Consider the following 27724-nt stretch of genomic DNA (forward strand, 5'->3'; position numbering starts at 1 on the left):
AGACCCCACAAATTCCCAGGCAATCTGTCCCAGGACTTGGAAGATTGTCCTGGAAAGGACACCCTCGTGTGAAGGTTACCCCAGCAGTGGGATGATGGAGCACGGCAATGCAGACCTGCAAGGGACCTCCCAGCCCAGCACTGAGAGCCATGCAGTGGAACCTGGGCTCACTGGGCACACAGAGCCTTCCTGCAGCACCTGATGTGCCAGGGGAGCATCACCCGGAGCTCTGAGCCTGGGGATTTGCTGGTTGTAGTCCTTGGTGCAGTTGCCCTTCCTATAGATGCTCCATCCCTGGCAGTGTTCAAGACCAGGTTAGATGAAGCCTTGGGTGATGTGGTTTAGTGTGAGGTGTCCCTGCCCATGGAAGGGGGGTTGGAACTGGATGATCTTGAGGTCCTTTCCAATCCTAACTATTCTATGATTCTATGATCTGACAGCAAGCAAAGCATTCCCTGTTAGTGCTTGCTTCCCCAGCACTGACCATCTGCTCTGCTTTATCTGATCCCAGCTGGAAGTGCTCCTCAGCAGTGCCACCTAGCCACCCCTGCCTCAGCTGCTCTGCTGCCTGCCATTAAGACCTTTGCATTTTCCAGCCCCCCCTTTTTTATTCTTTCAATCGTATCCTATTTCCTTCAGGCCACCTCTTCAATTCCTTAAGATAATTCCTAACACTGTATTCGAACTCCCTTGCATCCTATGGCATCCTATGGCATCCTTCCTTGCATCCTTGCATCCTATGCATCCTATGCATCATGGAGAACCTTATTGATCTCTGTTTCATTAGCAAGTCAAAACACTGATTGGCAATAGAACCAGCAACGACTTCTGCAGAGCTCCTCAGCTGTAAACCATCAATAACTCCTCCCTGCAGTGCAAATGCTCAGTTAAGGAATCTCCCCTGCTCAGCTGGGGGTTCCTGTCTTCCTCCTGCCTCTGCTTTTGCAAGCCTAGGACTGGTTTGCCCTCCATTGAGGAGGGAACTGGTCAGCAGCAGGAATGTCAAAGCACCATGGGGATGCAGATAAAGCCATTGCCAGCGTTGCTGTGCCTGCTCACCACGGAGGTCAGCCTGGCCTGACAGCATCACCCTCAACAAATCCCCATTAGGTCTCTTCCTTCCCATCTCACCATCCAGGTGCTAACAAACACCTTGATTACATGTAAGGCTTGTGGGATATTTAACCAAGCTGTGTAATAATATCCCAACATTTTATTCATCCTCACACAGCCTTTGCAAATCCTGAGTGATAACCTCTTATGATATGGCTAAAACACCATCTCCATTAGGCCCAGCTATTTGCAGAAATCCTCATGTTTCTATCTCTCCTCCACCATCCCTGGTGTTACCTGTCACTGGTGTTAGCAGTTGAGTGAAATGTGAATGGTTTTATTCTGAATGCCATTTCTCACTTGAACAGTCCCAACCCTTCTGTTTGCTTCCATTGCAGCTGTATGAGCTGTTCCTGTCCCTCCTTGCTCATGAGAGCCACCGTTTTACCTCTCCCTGCCCACTGACATACCTGCTGATGTTTCCTTATCTCCCAGGCCACTTGCTGCCTGTCCTCACATCCCCCATGGTCAGAGCCTTGCTCCTTCCAGCTCTGACCCCACATGCACATGTTATGTTTGACAGTCGGTGTTGGGGAGTGGTCTGATTTATATGTTCAGTGCGTGTTGCTCATTGTGTTGGAGATGACCAAGCTGATCTCATGCTATTCTTCTATCTCATTTCTGCATTGGGATGGTCTGCAGATGTGCCATTATTCCGATTCCAATAAGAAACCGGCAACTCCCTGGATGTCTTCCCCTACCCCTTGTTTTCTTAAGGATATGAACCCAAACCCATGGATTACTCATGCTCTCTTGAAGTTTACACGCTTCCCTCTCAAAGCCCCACACTTCTTCCTTGATAGCTTTCACCCAAGCAGCTTCCCACCTCCAATTTGCTTCTAGCAGTCAGGATCAGCCTTTAAAAAGCTGGATAAGCATCAATAGTTGCATCAACATAGTCACAAACCTGCTGGGCACTCAGTGCTCACTGCATTCCCCTTCCATTTAACCAGAATTAGAGTCTGCCTGCTGGGTTCTGCACACCTTTGTTATTGCCCTGAGAAATACTCCTCTGGTTTCTCACTGTGGACAATCTGCAGCCAACTGACAATGAAACTCATTTCAAGAGACTGATTACCTATTGGGACCCCACTCCAGGGTGTTCACAGTCCCATAGGACTGCAGCAAACTGCCCTTCCTCTGGGACAAGCTCTGGGCTCCCAACCCTGTGTCTATCTTGCTTTCCATGCTAGCGATGTACAACCAGTGCCAAGCAACTGCCCAGCTGGGTTAGTTTAAAGCCATCCCCCTTATCCTATATACTTACAGGATCTTGTTAAAAGCCCTTCACCAGGTTTCTTGTAGCCCCTTTAGGCAATGGGAGCTGCTCTAAGGTGTCCCCAGAGCTTTTTCCTCTCCATGCTGAACAAACCCAGCTCTCTCAGCCTGTATCCAGAGCAGAGGTGCTTCAGTCCCTGATCATCTTTGTGGCCTCTTCTGGACTCCCTCCAAGAGCTCTAGTGTTTGGGGCCCCATAGCTGAACACAGTACTGATGGAGGGGGAAGGATGGAAGGGGTTCTCAGAAGAGCAGAGGGGGAGAATCCCCTCCTTCCACCTGCTGGTCATGCTTCTTTAGATGAAGCCCAGGATACAGTTGGCATTCTGGGCTGCAAGTGTCCATTGCTGGGTCATGCTGAGCTTCTTGTTAACCTGTTAACTACTTCCCTGGGGTATTTATTCCAATGGTTGATTGCTCTCATTGGGAAGAATTTTCCTCTCGTGTCCAGCTGGAATCTCCCCAGGAGTAACTTGTGCCCATCACCCCTTGTATAAAGAAAGTCTCCACCTTCTTTGTGACCATCCTTTAAATACTGGAACATGGTGATGAGGTCTCCCATGAGCCACCTTTTTTCTAGGCTGAACAAGCCCCCCTCTCTCAGCCTTTCCTCACATGCCTTGGGTGTTCTCTAGACCCTCTCCAGCCTGTCCACATCTTTATTGTATAGCAGGGACCAAACCGGAACACAGTATTCCAGGTATGGCCTGACAAGGGCCAAGAAGAGTGGCATGAGGACAGCTTTATCTCTGCTGGGGATGCTCTTATTTGTGTATATGTGCTTAACCATCCGTCCGTCCGTCCGTCCATCCGTCCATCCATCCATCCCTCCCTCTCTCCATCCCTCCCTCCCTCCCTCCATCCTCCCACCCTCTGCCCTCCCCGGGGCGGAGCTCCGCCTCGGCTCTGCCCTCCCGGCCCCCCCGGAGCCCCGCCCGCTGGCGTGGCGCTGGGGCAGCCGCTGCACGGCTCTCCCCGGCCGAGCATGGAGCAGTAGCGGCTCCGCTCCGCTCCGCACTCACCGCTCGGGTCCGCACTGCCCCGCACCGCCGGCCATGGGTGCGGAGCGCAGGGGGGAGGCGGCTGCGCCCCGCGGGGGCTGCGCCTGCGGCAGTTGGAGGCTCTTCCTCGGCTTCTTCGCTCTGTCGCTGGCGCTGCACGTCCTGACCCTGGGCTGTTACCTGGAGCTGCGCTCCGAGCTCCGCCGCGGCCCGCAGCCCGCAGCGCCGCCGCGCCGGGACGGGACAGCGGCAGCGCCGGGGCCCCCGGCTGCGGGCCGGCCGCAGCGGATCGCCGAGGGTGCGGAGCGGAGGCAGCAGGTGGGTGTCGGTGGGTCCGGTGGGTGTCGGTGGGTGCCGGTGGGTGCCGGGCGGAGGGGGTCCCGCACTGGTGCTGCCTCCATCCCCCGGCCCGCAGCGCTTTAAACACAAACCCTCCCTTGTGTTGAGTGGTGAATAGGGGGGAGAAGCCCCGACCTGCGCCGTCGGGAGCGAAGCCTGCGGAGAACCGGGTATGCTGGAGGTGCGAGGGGGAGCCGGGGTGCGGGGGTCTCGGCAGGACCGCGGGTGTTCCACCTGCTGCCCGTGGCTCCATCGTGACAGCCCCATAGTGTCGGCTCCGCTCCCCACAGCCCGGGGGCAGACGGCCGAATCCCGGCCATGAGGGGGTCCTGCACCCTCGTGACGTGGTGGAAATCCCGTTTCCTGCGCAGCCCGGTGCTTGCTCTGTCCTCCTGGGGTGCTTTTGGTTGTTTAAACCATTCCCCCCCTCCTGCCCCACAACCGAGTGCAGCCGCCTCCGTATCCCCCAGCTGCTTGGAAGTCAGACCCGTGCAGGACACTGGGATTCTGCCGCTGTTTCGCCTCACTGGTGCATGGAGCCGTGGGGAGCAGGGGGGCTCACTGGTCCGGAGAGCCTCAGGGAGAGCAGGAGCGGAGCTGGGGCCTCTGCTCGCAAACTTAGGTCATTTTTTCCAGGCACGAACCCTTGCTGCAAGCAGGGTAAGCTGGAGGAAGGAGTTTCTTCCCCTTTGAGCCCCATGAGCAGATGGTCTGCTCCCCAAAGGTGCGGGCTGGCTTTGCTGGGGGGTCCTAATGAAGGTCTGGGGGAGTGGAGGCACAAAGCCCTCCCTCAGTGCCCCAGCAGTCCTCGCTATGCTGGTTATCAATGCAGGGGGTGAGGGGCAGGGAAAAGTAGCTTCGATAAAGCTGCGAGTTTGGAAGCTCTGACTTGGCAATGGGCAGCCCTTCCACTGTGCCAGCATCAGCTGCTCCTGGGAAGCCAGGCTTGTGCCTTCCAGTTGGCACTTGGGTCCTGCAGCTTCCAATAGTGAACCTAAGGGAGCATTGAACTGGAGAGAACCTGAGCTATCTGGTCATCGCTTTTGTCCCTTCAGTGCTTGATCAGTGTCAGCATGAAGTGAGTTGCAGCAGCTCGATGCTGTGTTGGGATTCTTAGGTTGCCTTGTAATAGCATGCGGCTGAAGTTGCTTTCGTGTTATCATGCTGGATCTGTTTAGTCTTTAGAGCTCTCCAGTGAATGGATAATGAAATACCAGGGTAAATAGTTGGGGCATTCATAAATTGCAGTGTCAGATAATATGTCTCTGGATGCGTATGAAGATCCAAGCATCACTCTCTACAGCTGACATAGTCCAGATCAGGTAACGCTAATTCTTTATCTCTTTATTTTACATCTGGCCTGTCAGGCACAAGATGAACAATCCTTCCGGACATATTGAAGTAGTTGGTGGTGAGAGAAAGTTTGCTTGTAGTAAGGACACACAAAGCACTGAGCTTAAGGGGCAGCACAGCTGAACTGCTGGCACTGCAACCGCTCGGTCTGGAGACTGGTGCTGTGACAACGTGTAATGAACACTGTTTGTAGTAGTGCTGCTCGCCTGTTCCTCAGTTTTCTGCCTCGCTGTTCACATGAGATGATGTGTGACCTAAAAACAGCCACTTCCATGTCTTGGGGTGCTGTGAATATAGAGATATAAATGAGGTGTTTCCAAATTGCTGAAATAGTTATCATCAATGTTAGGAAAAATATCAGGGGGTTCCTGGGTGCTTCCCAACCCATCACTGTGCTTGCTGCTAAACCCAAAGTGCAGCCCCATGTACGTGTCTCAGGAGTCATGCTCACCTAAATGAAGCAGAAATCACTGAGCCTTTCGAGCAGTCTGATCAGTGATGTTTCTCTCCCAGGAATGGTCAGTTGTGGTGCACTGGGGTATCCAGCATCCCAAACCACATGTTCTGAGATAAGGCCCTCCCAAAGGCCTTCTGCTGTGTTCAGCCATGCGAAGCATTGTCAGTGAAGGGGCTGGGGAAGGGCTGCATGTGTTGTGATTATACAAGCTGATTTAAAACCAAAAACACTCCCCACCCTGACCCTTTTTTCTTCTTTATTTTTAGGGCTTTGGGTTTTCTTTTAATGTGTTGTTGATTTGTTTTGTTTTAAGGGTTTCCTTTCCTGACCTGAGGCAGGAGGGAGAGGAGCAGGGGAAGGTTGGGAAGTGATGGTCATCACTGAGGTTTTGGCTGCAATCTCACCTGGTTGTGTGCCAGAAATGACCTCATGACAGGAGTGAGATTTGGCAGCTCGATAACGCCCTGCTCCCCTGTCTTACAGGGTATTCAAATATGTAACTCATTTAAGATACAAGGGCAATTTTTCATGGCAGGGATTGAGGCATTGTAGTTCACATCTTTGTCCCAGAAGCTGCGGGTGTTGCATCACCGGTTTGGCTCCGACATGAAGAGTTTGTTAATGCTGCTTTAATTCATCCACTCTCCGGTTGCTGTCCCTCTGAGATGTGACTTGGGGAGCGGTGGTGCGATCAGCCCTGACCGGTGTCATAAACACCCTCCAGATGGGTGTGCTGGGGCATACCCCAGTGGTTGGGTTGGTGTGTTCATTAGTGCTCACTCGTGGGGAACGGGCAGCAGGGTGTTATGTACCACCCATTAAAATAGCTTATGCTTAAACTAGATCAAAACCCATCAACCCTGTAATGCCTGAGCTTCACAGGGCAATGTTTCTGTGCTTTTTCACCCAGAGAGCCCATGTCATGCCAGCAAAGCACAGGCCCTTGTGAGTGTCCTGAGATGGGCTTCAAAGATGCCAAAGCCTCTTGGAATGAGGACAAGTATCTATCAGATATGGCAGATCAAACTGATTGTGGGGCTGCTGAGTCAGCTGAAGAAGTGTACTGAGCAGCAATTGGGTTACCATCATTGGTGCCAAAGGTGTCTGTTCCTTGGTCTTCATCTCTCGCCTTTAACAAGGGACATGACAGTGCTTCCATCACTGTTCCTGACAATACCATTGCTTTCCTGCTGGTATTTTTAATTCCACCAAAGCAACACATGTAACACCCAAACTGTTCGTTTTCTTCCCTTTCCCACCTGTATCCCTCCATCAGGCTCCTCTGATTGCAGCAGTCGTTAGGCTGTTCACCACCCTGTTAATGTACACCTGTCTTCTAAAAGCCTGCTTGCTCATTAGATAAATTACAGGAAAAAAGCTTTAGAAGTGATGTAGTATTTTGCTTGTAGTTGTAGGTAAAGAAATAACAGCAAGAGTCTGCAACTCAGTCAATATGTACCTGCTTTTTGTTATATTGAGTAAGAATTAATCACTGCCTTTACTTGGGAAAGATTAAGGGAGCAATATAGGTGTGTTTTGTGTCTGGTCAGGATGCTGTGGCACAGTAGTTCTTGGTGGTCTTTGGGCAGTTTCACCTGGACAAGGGTTATGGCCTCTTGGCCTCTAACTGGCTGTGGGAAAGGCTGTTGGATGCAGAGGGCAGATGGACATCTCGTTGTCGTTTACACTTAGCCTGTTGTCCACCCTCTGCCACTGAAAACAGGGCGTGATGGGCAGGTACCTGTTGCTGTTTATTCTCTAAGTGACATTGTCAGACTAGTGTAAGTAACTCGGTACTGAAATGGGGTTTTGGAGGTTGGTCAGAACATCCAGGCAAGACTTATCTAAGTGTAAAAGCAGAAGGCAATTGGTGCTGGGCTGTGGGGCACCCTGGTGTCTTTTGCCTCCCTAATGTGAAAGTGCAGTCATTTTACCCCTTTTTACCCCAGTTCCAGAGTCAAGGCATTGAGGTGTGATTCGCACAGCATGCTGTCAAAGGGTCTGAATGGCATTAACGCAGCTCCAGAGACCTCTCCCTCCCCAAACTCATCCATGCACCTTCATGCCTGTGCCTGGTTCCTGCATCCCAAGCCGGGAGGCTGCACCGGCACATGATGGATCAGGAATGAACTGAAACCTGACAGTATGATGAAAGCTTTGAGTGCAGTGTTGTGTTGGAGACACTTCTGCAATATTGGCCTCCTCTGAAAGCAGCCTCTGTGCAGAGCTCTGCAGGATACAAACCTTTACATATCTGCTCAGGGCTCCTGCTTTAGGGCTTCAGGGCTTCTGATCTCAGGCTATGGGTGCAGGTGGGCCATAGAGCAGAAAGAAAACGGTGTTTATGCATGCAGTTCATCATGGGGTTTCCCTCAAATTACAATTAGAGGTGTTGGTTGTAGCTGGAGGAAGCACTTACAGGGCAATAAAGGGAGACCACAGTGTGTTATCTGGCTAATAACACTTTGGGGCTCTGGTAACCTTCATTCACATCTTGGTAATGCCTATCCCTTGACTGAGAGGATAAAATTCCTGAGGCGGCATGAGGTTTGGATTCTGTGCCGGGAAGAGGGGGTTGGAATGGGGTTGCCTGATATCAAATAGAAACCATATTTCTGCTACTATGCCTATGAATATTCTTTGCATAATCTGGCATGAATCCATCAACTCCTCCTTTTAAACACGAAAATGGGACTGAGTGTCAGGAGAATGGCAGTGACTGCTGTGTTAATTGGAGAATGAAGTGCAGTGGGAGTGTTGCCCCAGGGGTTTGAGGTGCATCCCTGCTTGTGTTGCAAGTTTAAGTCACAGTGTGTGGAGGAACCATCGCATTTGCAGGGCTGGTGCAATGCTGGGGCTCTGCTCTGCCTGTGACACCTTCCTGGGTTGCTTATTTATGATGCTGCTCAGGTGCGTTTCATTCCATGTCCTTACTGATATGGACACTGCTGTGGGCAGTGGGATGTCCCCACTCTTGAGCTGTTCAGCTGAGAGGGCTGGAGCTTAGGAGTTCCCAACTGGAAAGGGGGGAGCAGTGAGGAAACACATGAATAGCAGCAGCTCTGGGGTCTCCAAGCGCAGGTTGGCTGCAAGCAGTCTCACCAGGGAGGGACATCTCAAGGTGCTGGGGATGCTGGTGAGGATAGCTAAGCTTGTGTCAGCATCAGGTGGGTTCTCTACGTAAGGAAGAGGAGGCAGCCTCATTCTGCGGCCAGTGGGGGACCGGTATGAAATGAGTTCAGCAATGCACAGAGAGGAGAGGAGGGGAGGACAGGCTTCAACTCATGGAGGAGTATGGAAATGCTGATAACTTCTTGGGAACAGAAAATGCAAATAACAGAGGAAGAGGAATAACATCAGGATGGTGTTGGCCCCAGCATCCTGCCCATGCTGAGGGGTGCACGCAGCAGCACGCACCGAGTGTGTGTGTGCTGTAGACATCATGAAGGGAGCAAGATGTAATTAACAACGTGTGCATGGAGCCACGATGCCTGCTGCTCTTCCAGGCTCCTGCAAGCTCTGCCCTGTCTTCCCTTCTGGAGCTGGGCTTTCTGCTGTATTTCCTATGTTTTTATTGTCTTCTCACTCAGTGAAGGATAAACACTGCAGCTTTGTGCAAGGACTGGGACTTCTTATCAGCATTTATTGAATTCCTTGATGGAGAGCGTGGTTGGTGCCAAAGTAAGCGTTTGCCTTCCACGTGACTCAAGTTGCAGGGTTCTTCCCCAGTTTTAGATGAGTTAACTGGCAAACACTCAACCCTGTGTTTTTAAGAACACTCGGTGCCATTCCAAAGTTATCTCTCACTTAACCTCAGTACATAGTGCTTTATCTAACTGATATTATTCTAACCTTTTAACGTTATTTCTCTTACCGCATAATACTATAAATCTTGTCTGCTCTTCCATACACATGTAGCATCTTGTAATGCTAATTAAACTGCACACTATCCTAATTTTGCTCTTGTACTAATCCAATATATTTTTCTTGACTGGAAGCCAAACCCTGAGAGCTTCAGCGCATGCAAAGCTCTCATTCCACTCTTATTATATGTTAATGAATTTATATTTTAATGTCTTTCAACACTTGAAGAGGATGTTATTTTTAGAGGTGGCTGGCTGCAAAAGGTAACCCATGTGTGAGAGGCTGAGGGGTTTGTGGGGCTGTAAAGCACTGAGTGCAATGAGTAAGTGGTAAGTGTGTCAATGAAGATGTGTAATCTGTCAGTGTTCATTGTGCACAAGTACAGTGTTACAGTGAGATTTGGATGCAATTTCAGAATAGTTAACTGTCTTTATAGGACAGTTGCAGTTGTAAGAGCTCCCTTGTTAAACTCGTGGGGAAAGGCGCTGTTTTTGTATGCTGATGGTGCTGATGCCAGTTGGGCCTGAATGCTACTATAACAGAAATAATTACTCACAGATGGGTGGATATTAAAATGAGCTCTTTCCATAAGCCCAAATAAAATTGTTGTAAGTGCGAAGTACTAAATATGCAAGGCTCTATTGATGAGATGCCAGTGCTATAATGCATTCCAAATGGCAAGTGCCAGTATCCTCCTGCTGAAGCTACACCTCAGCTTGTTATGCTGCAGTCTATCTGCACTGTCTCAGAAATGGCACTCGCAGTAGGAGAAAGACAACAGCAACTTGAAGTTATATGTAAACCTGCAAGTGATTTAGCTCTTTGCACTGTGCCTCCTGTCTGTGCATGGCAAGGGAGGGATCCTGCTGCCTCCAGTGCTGCTGTCTTGGTCCCATTAATTCAGAAGACCTAAACATGTTGAGAAAACTGGGGTGCCCATGCATTGCATGGCTTTGCAGTAGTGAGCATTGTGTTGCATGGGGTGGGCTTGAGCTGCATGGCTTTGCAGCAGTGAGCATTACATGAGATGGGGTTGCATTGCATGGCTGTGCAGTATTGTGTTTCATGCTGCATGCACTGCTTTGTGCTGCATGTGTTACATGGCATTGCAGTAGTTGGCGTTGCATGGGGTGGGATTGCAGTGCATGGCTTTGCATCAGTGAGTGTTGAGCAGTGTGGCATGTGGCTTTCCAGAGGTGGATGCTGCATGGCCTTGCATTGCATGGCTTTGCCACGCTGGGCATTGCTGTACATGGTGTTGCAGCAGGCATTATGTGGCAAGGTGATGTATTGCATGGGACTGTGGTCCCTGCATGTTGTGTTGCATGGCTTTGCAATTTCATTTTACCTCTGTGCTTTAAATCTGTCTTGAGACACATTCTCATGGGGCTGTGGAAGCCACATGGGGCAGGCTCTAATGGCCTAAGCACACTCTGCATGGTCCTTCCAGTCTTCTCCATGTGCTGGGATCAGTGAAATTAATCCAGGATATCATTTTGGAGTAATTATTTCCTTCAACCATGCAAATAAGTTGCTGATCTACTGCTAACCTTAACCAGTGCTTTAAAAGCTTTCCCTATGGACAGGAAAATAGGATAAATCATTTGAAGCTGGTATCTGGAACTGTTGCTGAGACAACAAAGCAATAGTTCAGACTCAACAAAGGTATTTGTCATTTTAACCTCAGTCTCAGGATGCTGCCATTCTGCTGTCTATGTGTTGGGAAGCCTGGGGCTGCAGGACCTCTGAGGGGTGGCATTTCTGCTGGGAAAGCTCAAGCTTTCCCATTAAACATACCCTATGGCAGAAAAATCCGATCAAAATAGGGATTGCTGCATGTGCAGCTGATGAGGTGTATCTAGAGAGCAGAATGACAACACATGGGTTTTAACTGCAGCTGTTACTACCTTTTTAATGATAATGAACTAAATTAGTAGGTTGTCTGCCTTTGAGCTGTGGATAGGCTTGTCCGTGCTTGCGGAGTTCATGGTGTTAACTCTTGCTGGGAAGACGGGATCCTTCCTAAGGGATGCTGTCATTTCACAAGGGTGAAACACAGGCTGAGAGCTGGGCTTGTGCAGCCTGGGGAAGAGAAGGCTCCGTAAGGGGAGACCTGAGAGCAGCTCCAGTGCCTAAAGACAAGAAGTCTGTCTGCCCATCCCTGGCAGTGCTCAAGGCCAGGCTGGATGGGGCTTGGAGCAGCTGCTCCAGTGGAAGGTGACCCTGTCCATGGCAGGGATTGGGACTGGGTGAGCTTTAAGGCCCCTTCCAACCCAAATCATTCTGTGATTATTGTTCTTTTAAGCAATGTCTTTACAGCTGACTTGGAGTTTTCTTCTGTTGTGGGAAAGAGCTGTTCTGACTCAGAACATGGCTTGTGTGGACATTCCTGGGCTGTGCAGAATCAGTGGTGTTCAACAGGAGAAGCTTATGAGGAGAGTGCAGCTGTTTGACAGGCAATGCTGTGCTTCCATCCCAGCTCCTCTGGCAGAGCAGTGGGATCACCGTGCTGACCCATCTGCATCCCTTCCCAAAGCCCTTCTTGTTTTGCAGGTCACAGAACTTAGATTTTGAAAGCCCAATGCTATGAGTGGACTGCACATGGAATATCTGAGGTCGGAGGCAGGGATGGGTGATTTTTGCAGCATCTCTACCATTTTCCGGGCTCTGGTGGTAGCAAAGATTATGCATATGGTGGGGGAAAGGTGTTTTCCACACCAAGGCTTGTGAGCCAGATCTGCCTGATAGTCACCAGCACAGTGTGGCCACAAACAGTGTATCCGGCTGCTGCTTTAGGGTTCTGGGGGGGATTTCATTTTGTCATTTATTTTGGTTGTATTTTTGAAGGAAAAGAACCATTCAGAACTCAGTGTGAGACTGAGTAACCCCAAACCACTTTGTTCTGGTGCTGCTTCTGCTGGTGTACAAGCATTCTTCTGGGGAACATTCTTCTGTTGCTTGGGGTGTTTGTGGGGGTTTGGTTTGGGTTTGCTTGTCCTTTCATAGCTGTAAGCGTGGAGAATCCCAGCAGTGCTGCTAGTGGGAAAGGTGCATGGGTAGCAAAGCTCATGGGAGGATGGAGACTTTCCCTCATGGAAAGGAAACGCACAGAGACCTCTTTCCTTCTACGAGCTTCTCTCCTAGGCTATGTACATGTTCATGAATGGGTTTTCAGTAAGCCACAGCTGGGCTTTGCAGCAGGACTCTGTTTTTACGGATGCAGTGATAAGATTCAGACAGATCTAGTGATGTTGCTGTCTCAGTTGAGGTAGGAAAAGAGAATGTGTGCAGGAAAAGTCCTTTAGCTGAGCCTGTGGGGCTCAGCACCAACCGTGATCAGCTGCACTTGCCCTTCATGTCCAGTGAGACACCATATCAACAAGAAACACCAGACCTTTTGCTCCTTAGGAGATGGAGAGAGCCTCTGTGCCAAGACAGTTTTAATCCCTATAGATCCCATATCACATCCAGCCCTTCACAGCGGGCTCTGTCCTGCACATTGCCTGTGCATGCCAGCATAGGGGCTGCTTCTCATTTCAGGTTCAACACCAGCAGCAGGCGGAGAGAGCCCCGTTCCACTGCACTATGCCACTGGTGCTCCCATCTGGGATCCACGGCTGCACCCTGCTACCTCAGCATCACCCCTGACTGCACACATCCCAGCCAGCACTGAAGTCACGTAGCAAGGAGCAGCAGCCGGTGCAGTGCTCTGAAGAGAAAAGCAGCACGCCCCTAATAAAAGCAGGATCTGACTTCAAACAAATGTGTACTGCACAGTTGTTGTTAGCACTCTCATGTGCGGCTGCAAGGCTTGGACAATTTATAGGCGCTGCATCAAGCGCCTTAGTCGGTTCCATATGTGCTGTCTTTGCGCGCTGGCTGGTATTAAATGGTAGGATGAGCTCTCGGAAGTTGAGGTCTTCAAGTGTTAAATACAAAGCATTATTCCTGCAGGCTCAGCTCTGCCGATCCAGGCGTCTGGCACACATCTCTAACAACAGGCTGGGTTTGCCAAAGAACGTTACACTTAGATGCAGCAAAGAGCTGTCAGCTCTTTCCTCCCTGCTCTGCAAGGCTGCTTTCCTCTTGCTCTTCAGAATAACCAGCTGCTTTGGAAGTGATATGGAAGTTAGGGCTTCTCAGTGCCTTAGTGATGCTTCCCCTCACTCAGCACAGCCCTGTCCCCTTCCCTCTGTCCTCACAGCCTGCTCCAACCAGCAGCACCCAGCATGAGGGCCATTGGGTCCCTCTGAAAACCCATCGCAGAGGTAAGGGCTGAGGGTCATTTCAAGCTGAGAATAACTGAGTTCTTCTCCCCAGGTACTCAACATTGAACCAAACTATTCAAGAAGATATTCTGGCTGAAATGTTAACTAGCTTGCTGCTCTCTAATGAAGGTTTTTGGGCTTCTGAGCCCAGTTGCATGCAGGTGGCTGCATCTGGGGTCAGAAGAAAACATCCAGAGACCCCTGGGCTGTTGTTGCCCCAGCTCATGGATCTTCCTGACTCAGAACCATTTCTTCTTCCCATATCTCAACATGCTGGAAACCCCAGTTTTGTAAGTGGTAATGGTGGTAAATGGGAGCAGTTGGGCAGTTAAACTTTTGGCCAGATGCTGGTGTAGCTCCTGTGTGGCTTCAAGCTCCTTGCCTGGATCAGGTACTGAAGCAGTTAAATACTCCTGCTGCGGGTGTACAAAAGCAGTGCCGGTATCTTCCAGGGGACCCACGTTTGCTATCTGAAATCTGGCAAATAGCAGAAATGTTGATGTCATGAGCAGAAATCACAGCCCAAGGCTATGGCTGACAGGGAAGGCCTCACTTGACATATTTACCTAGGGATTTTATCATTCATGTGCTCTCTCAAGAAGCCCAAACCGAGAACAATAGCAACAAAAAGCCGCTGGAGGTTTTGAGAGCAGATGCAGCTTCAAGATAACAAATGGGTTTTGCTTTTTGTTTGACTACTTGGCATTTAGTGGTTAATTAAAGCAAGGCCAAGTACAGCCGCATAGCTCAAAAACCAGTTTTAAAGCCACTGGAACAGAAAGCTTTTGCATTAACTCTGGTCTGTGGGAGAGGTGGGCTGCCATGGCACGCGTTCATCTGCCACCCCATCTGTCCTATTGCTTCTTCAGAGAATAAAGCAAAACTGTGTTATTAAGAAATAGGGCTCTCCACTATGAATATCAATAACAGTTCAAGTTATAAAGTGTGACATTAGTTCTAGTCCAGCTGTTCCCCTTTATTTGGATATTATTTTATGATACAGAAAGGCACTGATGTGAAGTTGGTTCAAAACAACGTGTAGGATGCTCTCTAAGGCTGGCGTGTATAATACTGGGTAATAAAACATACTTTAAGCATGGGCTTTGGAGGGTTATTGTACAAGGAAGAGCATAAGAAACATGATACTCAGTTTGTGATTCCTGGCAGAAATGCTTTGCAATGGGGAAATTTTAGTTTAGTTAGGGTTGCTTACATGCCTTTCTTCTAGCTGAAGGGCAAATGACACTGTTAGCTTTAAATGTTAGTAACTGACATCTTAACGTGAAATATGCCTTATGTCTCTAGAACTGAGCTGGAGTTATTGCTGTTCCAGAAATTCTTCTTCCCTGGTCTTTATCTGCAGTAAAATGTACCCAAATTGAATCTTCCTGCTAGTAAAGAGCTTGGTTGTGAAGGAAAAAACACAGATTAATTGTGCTTCGGGGAAAGGTCTGGCAAAGAGCAAGAAAATACATGGGGTGGGCTGGACAGCCCCGTGGTTCATGTTGTCGGTTCGCCTGTGGGTTCTCGTGTTGCTATGTGTCAGGCTGATGGCTGCCTGCAATGTACAAACAGTAACAAAACCCAGGGCAGTTTCTTGGTGGTTTTTGGTTGGGTTTTTTTCCTGTCTTTTAGTTTTTTTAAGGTCAGTACTTTGGGTTTTAATATCTTGGACTTTTGTGGGGAAATTTTTATGGTGTTTACCAGTGGTTTAGAGATTGAGGAGATTGTCCATGTTGTAAGTGATGCCCTGTTGGTCCTGCATCCCCGGCAGCTGCTCTTGCTGTGGCTCTTGGGTTGGTTGGTGCAGCTGGGCTTGATGTACTAATGGCTTTCAGGCCTTCAGAAGGTCTGGTGTAGGGGCTGTGTTACTGTAGGTTGACTGAGGGCTTGTGAAGATGTGTTCAACAGCTTGAGTTGCAGGAAGGATGAGCAGTCCTGCATAGTTGTCAATTTTAGCTTTAAGTACAATGAATTGTGCCACTTGTTTCAGAAATAGTGAATTATTGGTTGGTTTGGGCTGAGTTTGGGTTCTTCATCTACAAAAGGTTTTGTCCAACATGATCTGTCCATGGGAAAGAGAGAGTTGTTAACCTGTTTAGGAAGTATCAAGTGTTACATCTGCAGAAGATGACCAGAGTTGGGCTTTGTTGGTATGGAGGCTTTAGTGACAACATTGGACTTTGCTGCATCTTCCAGCATCTTGTTGAAGACAGTCAAGAAGCTATGGATTGATTGTTGGGTGGGAACGATGACAGCATTACAGGTTGTGTTGTCAGCTCTCTACTGGAGAGAGGTCCAGCAGTGTCATCGGAGGAGTTTGCCCTCTATAGTGGCCTAGAGGGTAATTTTGAGGGGGGACTACAGTAGCCTGTGCTGAGCCTTGAAGCAAACTATGGTTTTGAGAGCCCTGAGGCTCACAATATAAGCACTTAAAAGACACAAAGACATTATGGCTTCTTGGTAGAGCTGTTAAAGCTTTTGGATGCTTTGCTTACTTTTGTGGGTGTGCTTCTTTCTATCAGAAGTATGGTGCTACCAGCTGCTCCTCTGGCCAGCCTGGCTCTGTTCTGAGACAGCTACCTGGTATTCTGAAAGCTCTTGAACTCTGGCATGCTTCAGAACTGGTTTGTTCAACTGGAGGCAGTGGAGCATGTAATGTGTTGGGATGGGTGTTTTTTCCAAGCAGCTCTATACATTTTCAGTTTATTATATCAGTGAAGTATGTTGACAGCTGTGTGTACCGTTTGGCATTCAGGGCTCGTGTCTGGACTGCACGGGCTGTGTCACGCTGTCGATTCCCTACACAGAATAGCTTTCAGGCCTGTAAAGCTGTCACTCAACTGGTCATGGCTATGCCGACATGTCTCTTATGTTAATTGTTGGGTAAGCAAGTGAGTGCATGTGCTGATTGTATGTCTGTGGCAGGGTTTCCCTTTCGCTGCTCCTCTCCTGTTGCCTGCGTTCTCCAAGACCCCAGTGAAATGACTTTCAGCAGGAGTTGGTATTTACTGCACTCAGCTTTTGGTTCACCCTCAGGCTACATGAACCCCCCCTGAAAACATCAGACTTTCCCTGTTGGTGCAGCAAGGCTCTTCAGCAACCTTCCTCCTTTATTGTGGCAGAAAATCCACACTGGTTTTGCTCTGCACCATCCACACCTGAGGTGAGGTGCTGGGTCCATGTCCCGGTGCTGCCAAAGGAGAGCAGTTGAGGTTTGTGGCCCTTGCTTCAGCTGTTGGGTCACTTGTTTGTGTCTGCGAAGAGCTGCAAGGGGAATGAGACATCTTCTTTGCAGGCTTGTTTCAGGGGAGGTTGGGTTATGGATCTTTGAGGAGCACAGAAGCAATCCTTGGTTCAGTCTCACACCTCTCAAATATTTTATTTCTGGGCCTCCAATAGTCTTTAAAAAACTGCTTTAGGTTAAAATTGAATTAAGCTTTAAGTTTTCCAGTTGGAAACCTGTCCCTGTGCATGTTTTCCACTTCAAGAATCCCTTTGGTAAATAAGAATGTTGTGCTTTTTCCCAGTCTCATGCTGAGGATGAAGATCATCCTCAGTTTTCTGCTATCCTTGCATAATGCTGACATTTTCAGACTGAAAAGACTTGGATTATTTCTTACAGGATCCTGGTTTTCTTAGTTTCATTTTTCCCCCTGTGATATCTCCATAACATAACTGTTTGCACATAAATTAAGCAGAATTCTTTGGCTGACTCTTGTGCACACCTGTGCACTCACATGTTCTGCCAATAAATCACTGCAGTTAAATGCTGCTTCTGAAATATTTGCTGAGGAATGATTTTAGCAATCTGAAGATTATTATTCCAAGACTTGGGCTTCTCATATGGCAGTTTGTGAATTAAGGCTACATGAAAATAGGTTGTTTAAGCAAATTAGCTGTTCTTAAAAGTAGTTTGTTGGGTCTTCTGGAGAGGCAAGCAAGTCCCATTTGTTCAGTTCATGGGTAGACTTGTCAGTGCCCTGGTGTCCCCAGTACCCTGTCTCCCTTCTGCTGCTGCTGGGGAACCTCAGCCATCAGGAGGGACTGTTTTGGTGAGCACCTTCTCTTGAAGACTCCTCCAAAGACTCCTCCAGGTGTAACCCAGCAGGCCTGGAGGAAAATATAAGAAGGCAAACAGGGAGAATTGTAGCCAAATTTACTGTGCTGGGTAGAGAAGACCATGGTTCAGGCTGGTGTTGGTGTGATGGGATGGGGATGGGGGGGCTGGAGTGGTGGAGCTGGGAGCAGCAGGTCCATGGAGAGCTGCAAAGAGAGCTGGCTTTTGATAAACATGCTTCTTTCACTTCACAGCTGGGATGGCTCTTGGATGTTGAGGAATGAGTACTTCTATTGCTGTCTGATTTTGTGCCATCGTTTGTTACTCTGTGCATTTGTGTTACCTAATGAGCAAGTATTTCCTGTAATGAGTTGAGGGTCTTGACTCTAGTTATACCTGATAGTAAAGAACTCCCTCGATTCAACTCTTAAAACATATATAATCCCAAGATAATGAATATTGTGGTTAATGATTATCAGGATGAATTTTTGGTCATCTGTGAAAGGGTGAATGCACTGAATTTTCCAGTCATTCCCTGCTTTTATTTCAAGCTATTTCAAAACTGGGCAGGCCTTAGAGGTTTAAGAACACTGACTTATCAGGAGTTACCATAAGGGTGATTTCTGGCTGGTAAGGTGACCATTCATCTGCTGCTGTTCGCATTAACCCATAAAGTTCCCCAGTGAGTGGGGTATGCAAGAAAGCTGCTTGTCATTATGCTAATGAAATATCACAGCACCAAGATTTTCTTTCAAGTCTCAGGGTCCCAGCCCTGCACCCTGGAATAAAACAGGGGGTGTTTACAGCTCCATATCCATTGCTTCCAAACTGGGAAGTCTACTGTATATTGTTGCCTTTCCCAGGGCTCCCCATCCCAGTGACTGGCTTGCACCAGTTCAGTAATGCAATGAAAAATGCTGGATTTAAGAGACCCTGATGGATATGCATAGGATTATTGTTTTTAAGCAGCGCTTTATTTATAACCAGTGGCTAAGGTTAGATGAGGTGACGGGAGGAAAATCCTAAGGGTAACGCAGCGAGCCCCTGTGTGCTGCAGAGGTAGGATTTACAGTAGGAGAATGCCCTCCGAAGAGCATGTGTTTGTGCCCACAGCCATTAAGCTTAATAATCTTGCTGTCTGTATTGACTTACAAATGAAAGCTTGCAGTAATTTGGAGCAGCATTTGAATTGTGAGTGGTAGTGATGATGCTGAGCTTGTCTTTTAATGCTGAGTTTAGAGTCTTTGAGGTTTGGATTAAAAAAAAACTTCAATGAAACCACAAAAAAGACATTGGAAGCATAACTGAACAGGTGGAACAAATTTGTTAAATCTGTTCTGGGGAAAACAGCAACTTGCTTTTAAGAAATAAATCAATCTGCAGCTCAGTGTTTCATAATGAGGAGTGGGATAGGAACATCTAAAAATATCTACAAATGAGAGCTAATGCTCTGAAGGAACAGATCCAAACTAGAATATAATATTGCCCATTGTGGTGACAATAAGGATTTTAAAGTTCATTGAGATCCTTGCTGTGGTGCAGATGGGACTTTTAAGAGCCAGCATATTTCACTTGGCTGAGTCCAGTTTTTATTTGCATAATAACTTATTATATGTATTGCCAGTAGCTTGTGGAGCCCCCGGTCAGTGTTGGGAAACCACGATGAGTTCATACTCCTCTGCCTGGTGAGACAATGTATTCAGTGAGGAATTGGGAGGGAGGCACCTCTAGCAGCTAATGCAAGTGGTTATGTGCTTGAGATGGCAGAGAGGAACACAGCTTTTAACCCCTGCTTTAGGACAGGGGTGTCCTTTGTGTATCTCAGCTCTTCCCATCAAGTGCCATTTCAAGCAGCTTTGTCCTTCAGCTGTGTCTGTCCCCATCCACCAGCCTATGGGGTGAGATCCAGCAGCTTATTTTGATAAAGGAGCTTATCTAGGTGGGATAAGTGTCCATCAACATCTGGACTGTCAGGAGATGGGTATCGCTGCTGTGGTCTGCGTTCTACTTGTTACTCGCTTTCCCTTCACTGTTGGGCAGCACAGGCAGCTCCCATCCTTCTTGGAAAGCTATTCCATAGCCTTATCCCTCTCATTAGGGTCTTCCTAAGGTTTATTCCAGGTTTTCCTTGCTCAGATGAGCAAGGAGAGAACTGTCACACTCAGCTTGGGCATTGCCATTGACTCCTGTGATCTGTCCTGTGTTCTGTGCTCTTTGATACTTGCTGAGCGCATCTCTGTGCAGGGGGTTTCTCACAAGTGCTGTTTGGGAGTAGCTGCTCCGAAATAACTGAATCCACATGGACAGCTGTTGCTCAGAGGGGAGTAGGTAAGTGCATCCATAAAGCTTCAGTTTGCTGCCAGAGGGAGCGTGGCCGGTGCAGCTGGTACATGGCAATAGCCCTTCTGTGGAGCCTTGTGCACTGGGTTGCTGTTCATATGGCACTTGAGTGGGTTTAAACAAAACTGACCCTCTCCAGCTTCCAAATCTGGCTGGGGAGAGAATTGATGGGTGCAGGGTTGTAGAAGTTCCAGGCTGTTTTCCAAGGATGGGTATTGCCATGCACTGGGATGGCAGTGGTTGCTTCGTGTGCCGCAGGCTGACCTGGGGGCACGACAGCATCCTGCCAGCATGGCTTCTTGGGTTTAGGCTTAGAGAAGGTTTAGCTGGAACCAGTTTTGCTGTGATCAGGGCAGGTGAAACTGGATATATCAATGCCCTCATCATCCTCTGTGGCAAGTGAAGGGTGCTGGAGCACGGGGCTGCTGCACATTTGCAGTGTTCAGTGTTAGGGTTTGGCTGGTGGAAGCAAACCAGCCATGGCTGCCATTTTGCAAGTGGTCACACAAGGGATGCTTTTACATGGCTGGGATTCCCTAAGTGTATTGCAACATGTCTTTCTGCCCCAAACCTCATTGCAAAATTAAAGGACTTCTCTTTTTCTTTCCCTTTTTGTCCTCCCCCTCAAGTAGCTGTGCTTTGGAAAGCTGTAACCAACCGTCATCAACCTGATTATTAATGTGCTGGGCTCTGAAAGGATCTGTGGTTTCCAGAAACTCCGCCTGTTGCTTTAATGGAGAGTGGGGCTCTGCTTTCGGGGCTCGTGTGGCAATTGTGCTGACTCCTCCTTATGCCGCTGGAAGCCCTGCTTGCCTTCTGTTTCCGTGGTTTGAGAGTGCTTTTATGTGATGCTCAGGCTATGAGAGAGCATCTCTGCTCCAGCCAGAGGAGCTGCACAATGGTGATGGGCTGCCTGGGGCAGGGGTGGATGGGGACCCGCTGGCCAGGAGCCACCGAGGCTTTAGAGCAGCCAAGGGGCAGGCAGCTGGCACCCATGGGTGCTGTCGGAGGTGTGGAGACTTTGGGGGTACCAGGGAGTCTCTCTGTCCACGCTGTCTGCAGTTTCTCAAGGCCAAAGGGTTCATGGAGTCTTTGTGTTCCTGCTTTGAAGCTGGGGTCTGAAAGTGTTGTAATGAGATTTTATTATGTATTCTGGCAAGGTCTTGTTATTTTGTGTGTGGATTTATTGTATAATGAATTGAGTGATTTTGAAATGTTTTGTGCAACGGTTTTTTGGAAAGGACATTGTATTTTGTTTATGGGATGTGTGAGTTTTTTTGAAACTTTATTTAGCTTTTAGCAAGAATAATCTTTATTCAACAAATAGTGCAAATAAATCTTTAATTGAACAAATATGTGCCAACTTTCAAACACAGTCACAAACAATGACATGAAACAAGGAAACTTTGGAACAATATACAACTTTAAACATAGTATTAAAAAAAAAACCCAACAAAAAAAAAACCCCAAACCCAAAATCCCACAACTCAAGAGCCCCTAACAAAGCAGCATTTGGGCCGTAGAGCAGGGCAGCAGCTACGTGCACGTATACATGGGACCTGCCAAGCCGGAGGGAGCGGAGCAGGGAGCTCGGTGCCTCTTGGCTTTCTGGGGTTCCCAATGGGTTGGGGGGCATTGGTTGCCCCCCTGAGGGCAGTTTGGGGGCAGGCACCACTGCCAGCTCGCACCGGGCTGCCGGACGTGACTGGGCTGTGTGAGCACTGGTAGCTGTGGGGCAATGTGGAAACATGGTCTCCAGCACAGCCGCTGTGTCGGCAGCTGCTCCAGGAAACATCCATATACATCCCTGTCCTTTCCCAGCCGCATTCCAGGCCTGCTGATGCTGCCCCATCCCAGGGCCATCTCCAGCCTCTCCCAGGAGGGGTCAAGCCTCAGCCAGGCTGTGCATCCTTCAGCCCAGTGCTGTGGTCCAGCTCCTTGCAGGCAGCCAGGTGCCTTGAGTCTGTGTCTTGCTGCATCCCTCATTGATGAGTCTTGTGGTAGCTGCAGACTCGTGCAGGGCATTGCTCAACCTGGGAAGTGATGTTGTCATCCCCATACTCTGTTTCACCTTTTATCACCCATTTAAGTTCATCTTTCACCCTTGTCCTAGGTTGGACAAGCCTTTCCTGAGATGGGACTTCCTGCGCCCAGGATGGGACACCCATAGTTGTTATCATGGGTGATAACAAAACAGTTTGCATCGCATTTGTGGATTATCTTTCCCATAACGGTGACATGAAACACTGTGCTTAGGTGGCACCACTCACTCCTGGTCCATTCTCCCTCTGTCTTGGCATTACAGGGCCTGGAAATGGCTAGAAATTACTGCAAAGCTCTTATATCCACCGTGAAAGGGCTTCAGATGAGTGTAGGAAGCCAAAGGGAAGTAGTTTGTGGTACCTAGAAATAGGCTGGCTTATAATATTCTGTGTGTGGTTTACTGGAATTTTATTGAGCTGCATCCTCCAGCTCTGACAAATCTGATTCCTTTTCCCTTGCTCAAATATCTTTATCAGGAGTAAATATTTGTAACTGATTCCGGGTTTCCCAGGGGTTTGCATCAATGTTGTAGAAAGAGATCACAGAAGTCAATTTCTCATCTATAAAACATACATTAGTTTCCAAAAAACCACCTTTTGCCCCCGGACAAGTGGGTTTTATTGTCAGTATTTGTTTCAGTTCACTCTTTGAATAGTGATTTTTAGGGAATAAAGGCAGAGTCGTCTTCCTGTTCATTTCTATGTTAATCTGACTCTACTGGATTTCCTTCCTTGTTCCAGCACCTTAACTGGGTTGTGCTTTTCTCCTTATAATGCCAATAATGATCCTAAAGTATGGAAGGCATTTATTAATGAGGATGCTCCTATCTTTCTATGGCTGCTGCTTTCCCTGGGGTTTGTGGGTTTCCTATGTTAAGAAGACAAAATAACTTGGCTGTTTATGGCAGGAGGAGGCCAAACTCCGCTTTTAAGTGGTTTCCTTACACTTTGTAAACTCAGAAATATCAGGAATATGAAGCCTGATATTGCTTATTTCTGTGGGCAGTCTCGTGTAGCGAATCCATTGTTATGGGGAGGAGCATTTCCAGCCCTTCATTGGCCTTTTCAGCCCCTAGAAATTGTAACAAAAGAGCTTTTCTTCTAATAGTTAGCAATGGAGTTGGGTGTTAATGAAAACAAATTGATTTTGAATGGAAAATTCCTTCTTGTCTGTGTTGTGCCATTCTCTTTTTATAGTGTAAACCTACCAGATCTCTCTCTGCCTGCCCATACTTTTCCAGGAAGAATAAATGAGGCTTATGTTTCCAGAACTGTGAGCTAGCGGCGCATTGCCTCTCCGAGCACCCTTGGGTTGAACCAGCCCAACCTTCTCCAGCTGTTTTATACGGCCCCAAAAGGACGCAATGCTTGTCTGTGTACCTTGGTTTTAAGCACTTCTTTTTCTTTGGTTTTGGACTCGTTTTCTTCTTCTCATCAAGTCTTAGCTCCTTCCTCTTTCTTGCACATTGTGGTTATTTTATATGCCTGGAGAATATGGTCAAGGCTCTTCCTTGACTACAAATACAGACTTTGTTTTCTGTTTTGTGTCCTAGCTTGGATGTGGGTGGACATCACCCTGTAGAGCAGGAGGAGGTGGTTGGATTGGGGACAGTTTCACCCTAGTTCATACACAAAAGATGTTGATGCAAAGGAGCTTCCTTGGGCAAAGGTTGTACCAGAGACTTATGGCTGAGCCAGCGTTTTCAAACCAGATCTCCTAAAACCCAGCCCAGCATACAGACATCACGCCACCACCTTCCCTAAAGCTCTCATTAGGTGTTCTCGCATTTAAAACAGAGGCAAAAGGCCAACAGCAGAGAAGAACACCTGCCTGCATGTTTTAGTTTGAAATCCATATTAACTTATGAGATCAATGAGTTGATGTCACTTGCACCATGCAGAAGGAATCAAGGAAAGCCATTGATGTGCCAGATGTGCGGTTGTAAAACTGCTGCCTTCGTGGCCGCGTGAGAGCAGAGTGGTTGGTGGTGCTTTGCCCAGGATTTCTTGTGTTTGGTGAGGAAAGGAGGCAGGGAGATGGTGACTGCAAAGGCTGTGAGCGGTCTCGCTGCAGTAAATCCTCCTTTCAGCTAATACTTGAGCCACAGCAGGCAGGGAAACAGAGATCAGCCAGCAGCATTTGCCAGTGAAGCATTGTCATTTCAACAAAAGGTACTTCTTTAATATTTAGGGTAGAATTGTTCTTTTACATCATTTTCCATAAGGAAGACATGGCCTGAATCCATAGAATTAGGGTATTAGGGATATATGGTATTAGGGATAGATTTCCTTGTTTCATTTTTTGTTTGGTTTTATTTTAACTACTTAATTTCCCATTTAGTGAGGAGGGTATAATTCCCCTTAGGACTAAACTATAAGCATTGTAGCTACCTGTTCATGCTGAGCTGGTGCTGCAAACACATGATCTTCATGCCTCCATCCAGCAAAAAGGTGATCTTGCTGGATCACCTTACTGGATCTTGCTGATCTGCTGTTGGGAGCCATCAGTGAAAGAGCCACATCCTCCTCTTCTGGACAAACTGCCCCAAAGGATGTTCCTTGGGCTCAGGCTGGACCATGAGAGGTGAGGACCAGGGGGATGGTTGCATCTGGCATTGGAACTGGGGGTCCTTCTGAAAGGCAGGAGGGAGGGAGCACTGGCAGGGTCTCGATGCTGGTGCTTGGTCAGCCCCAGGCAGATTGGAGGTCAGTGCAGGTTAAGAATGGTGAGGTCCAGTGAACAGGGCTAGGTCCTGCTGACCAGCAAGGTGCTTGTATTCATATTGCTGTCTCACTTCTTACCCATGAGAAAGGTTTTCCTCTTGCTTGCTGCCTGTATCAGAGTGCTTGCCTTTCCACATCTCCCCACGTCCTGGTGCACAGCTCCTCTGTGGGTTGAGGGCTCAGATCTGCTTCTCAAGATGTGCTGGCCATGGGTGGGAGGACATTCATGCATCCCTGTGGGACCTGAGGGTGCCCATGTGTCCCAGCATGGGGCTGCCAAACGGCTTTCCCTCGGATAGATCAGGATCCCATGCAAGCCTTGGCAGCAGCACTGTTATATCTCATATCAGCAAATCACCTGCTCCTTGTTGGAAGTGGTAAGTCTGTTCTGGCTTCATGTCAACACTATACAGGCATGTAAGCATGTTGGCAGGCAATCTTCATCTTCCTCAGGCTTTTGGACCATGAGGGGAGGATCAACCACATGTCCCCAAAATCCTGCATATCCTGTAGCTATCCTGCAGCCAGCCTGAGTGCAGCAAGGAAACCTGCATGCAAGGCTTGCTCCTCTGCATCCCTCCTGCCTCTCCTTGGTCAGTGCTTCTCCCTTGGACTGCAGGTTAAGGTGGGACCTTACTGCATCCATGTGGAAAAATGGCTCTGAGCTTGTCCTGCAGATACTGCAAGGAAGGAATGTATCTGAGACTTGAATGGTTTTCCTCTACAGACCTAAGAAAGGGGATCAGGGCAGCATGGCTTGGAGGACATCAGGGATTCAAATAACTAAATCATTTATTTGCACTAAGATTCTCACTTAAATGGTCACCTGTCTAAAATAGCTTGGTTGGAGTCCTAAGTCCAGACATTGAAGTTTTTGGTTTCAGACCATCTGCTTGCTCCAGGATCTTCCTTTGGAAAGAATGCAACGTTCTGCGTCAGTGCTTGTAGCTGCTGCTAAGGTTCTCATCCTGGTTTTAGGATGAAGATCTTGATCTTAACCTGGGAGTCAGAGCACGCACTTCAACAGCATCTTAATGAGCTTATGGTTCAAAGCTATTTATTATCTGTTATGACAGGCCTTTTATTCTACTGGAAGACTAATTTGCATTGCTTGTAATTAACACTGTAAAATGTTTAAACAAAAGTACAGATAGAAATTGAATTTACAGGCATTGAATTCAATAGCATTAAACTAAACCTTTGATTCGCTTTTCTCCTTTGGCAAGAAAGTGATTAGCTCAAATTAAATTTACGGAAAGCTCTCAACTTGGAATGAGTGATTTAATGAAAAAAAGGCATCCCCACTGCCAGAGCAGCTTGGGGAAGAGCTGAGCTTTCACTTGCAGAAGGCTGTCAAAGTGAAACTTAACTGTTTCGGGTAGGAGAGGTACATACCCTGAAAGCCTGTGTCAGGACATACAAGCAGGATCTTGCCTGGTGCCAGCACCAGGTCATGCCTTTCCTCTGAGCTTTGGGGTCCTGTGGAGGTGGCATTGAGATGAGCAGGTCAAATGGATCTGGCACAGAGCACCATGCACCACCATTCTCCTCGGGTGGATGCGGTGCTGTGGCACCCCAGCACCACGTTGTCCAAGGGCAGCATGTTGTCTGGGGCCATATCTCAGCTGAACCTGGGGATGTTTTACTCCAGTGCTTCAGGTTAACCATTGTATCAGGTTCAATGGGAAAGGATTGTGGGGTTTTTAGGAGGGCTTTTTGTGTGTCACTTCTCTGCCTCCATCACTGCCTGTCACAGATCTTCCTTCTGCTCTGCATGTCAGGTTCATTGCATTGAGGCATGAAACATGGTTTGTAAAATCAGCCTTTCCAATGATAACTGATACCTGAGGAAAAGGGAATGGGAATTGTGTCCTCTGGGGTGCTGGAAGCAGTGGTGCAGGGGCCACTGTGAATGTGTGCGTGCGATCAGTACATCTCCTGCTGCAGAGCACATAAGGTGATTCTGGAAGAGTCTTGTTTTACAATAGAAGAGGCTTTGACATCTTCATCCCCAAATGAAGTCATCAAACTGAGGCCGTTTCTGCTCTGAATTATGGAACAAGCTTTGACAAAAAATTATATTGCAAGAAAATGGTCTCGGTAAGGTTTGGATTCTCTCCTATTGTTTTGGATTTTCTTAGTTTATGACTGTGATTAGTTCTAGCTATAGCATAGTTAGAGCTAATTTGTAGCGTCTGGAGCCAAGGCTCTGAGTTGTCCCTGTGTTGGTATTGAGCTGCTGCCGAGATTAATGAGTGAGTACATGTTGCCCGGGGTCAGGACTGCTGTGATTTACAGTGTACAGACCTCTTGGGGACTGCTCCAGTCTGGCTGGCAGAGAGTTATGGTAGTTAAGAACATAAGGAAGGTAAGGTGTAGCATGTCTCTGTATCTCCTTGGGTCTTCTGTGATGCTCAGTTGCCCAGGAAGGTTGATGTTTGGAGGGTGGTTTGCACCCTCAATGCTCTTAATGCTCTCTCTGTTTGTTCAGAACCTCGTTAGTGGGTATTGCTGTAGAGGATGTTCAGCAACAGGTTTGACTTTGATTAGGTCTGGACCAAAGGTTTGTAGCTGGGAATTCAGGTACTGGTGAAATGGATTGGAAGCTTCAGGTCTTTGCCTGCTCCTGGGCAGTTTGATAGCCTTAAAACTGGCATTTCACAGAATGCCAAGGGCTGGAAAGGACCTCGAAAGTCCAATTTCCTCCCACAATCCCTCCTGTATCACTGTGAAAACCACTGGCAAGGACCTGCCTGTACAGAGCACATGAAAAACTGAACTAAAAGCAACTACAGGTAGAAAGCAAGTAAAAATAAAACAAAAAAGGCAGGATGCACCAACGCCTCCAGGAACGATGATGGAAATGATGGTTTATGTTTTCTTGGC

General features: G+C 48.0%; 1 protein-coding gene across 4 annotated transcripts in view; it reads left to right on the forward strand.

The window, feature by feature from the left end:
- The first annotated feature begins 3345 nt into the window (after positions 1–3345).
- The window catches only part of EDA (ectodysplasin A), a 67950-nt gene continuing 43571 nt past the window's right edge, over positions 3346–27724 (forward strand). For 3 of the 4 annotated variants that reach the window (XM_034064242.1, XM_034064243.1, XM_034064244.1), the window contains exon 1: positions 3350–3709. In XM_034064242.1, the coding sequence (XP_033920133.1) occupies positions 3446–3709 (264 nt within the window). In that variant the 5' untranslated portion in view covers positions 3350–3445. Of the gene's footprint in view, positions 3710–27724 lie in introns of all 4 variants that reach the window. The other variant, XM_034064245.1, reaches the window with a different exon arrangement.

This window comes from Melopsittacus undulatus, chromosome 6 (genome assembly GCF_012275295.1).
Source record: "Melopsittacus undulatus isolate bMelUnd1 chromosome 6, bMelUnd1.mat.Z, whole genome shotgun sequence".
NCBI classification, from domain to species: Eukaryota; Metazoa; Chordata; class Aves; order Psittaciformes; family Psittaculidae; genus Melopsittacus; species Melopsittacus undulatus.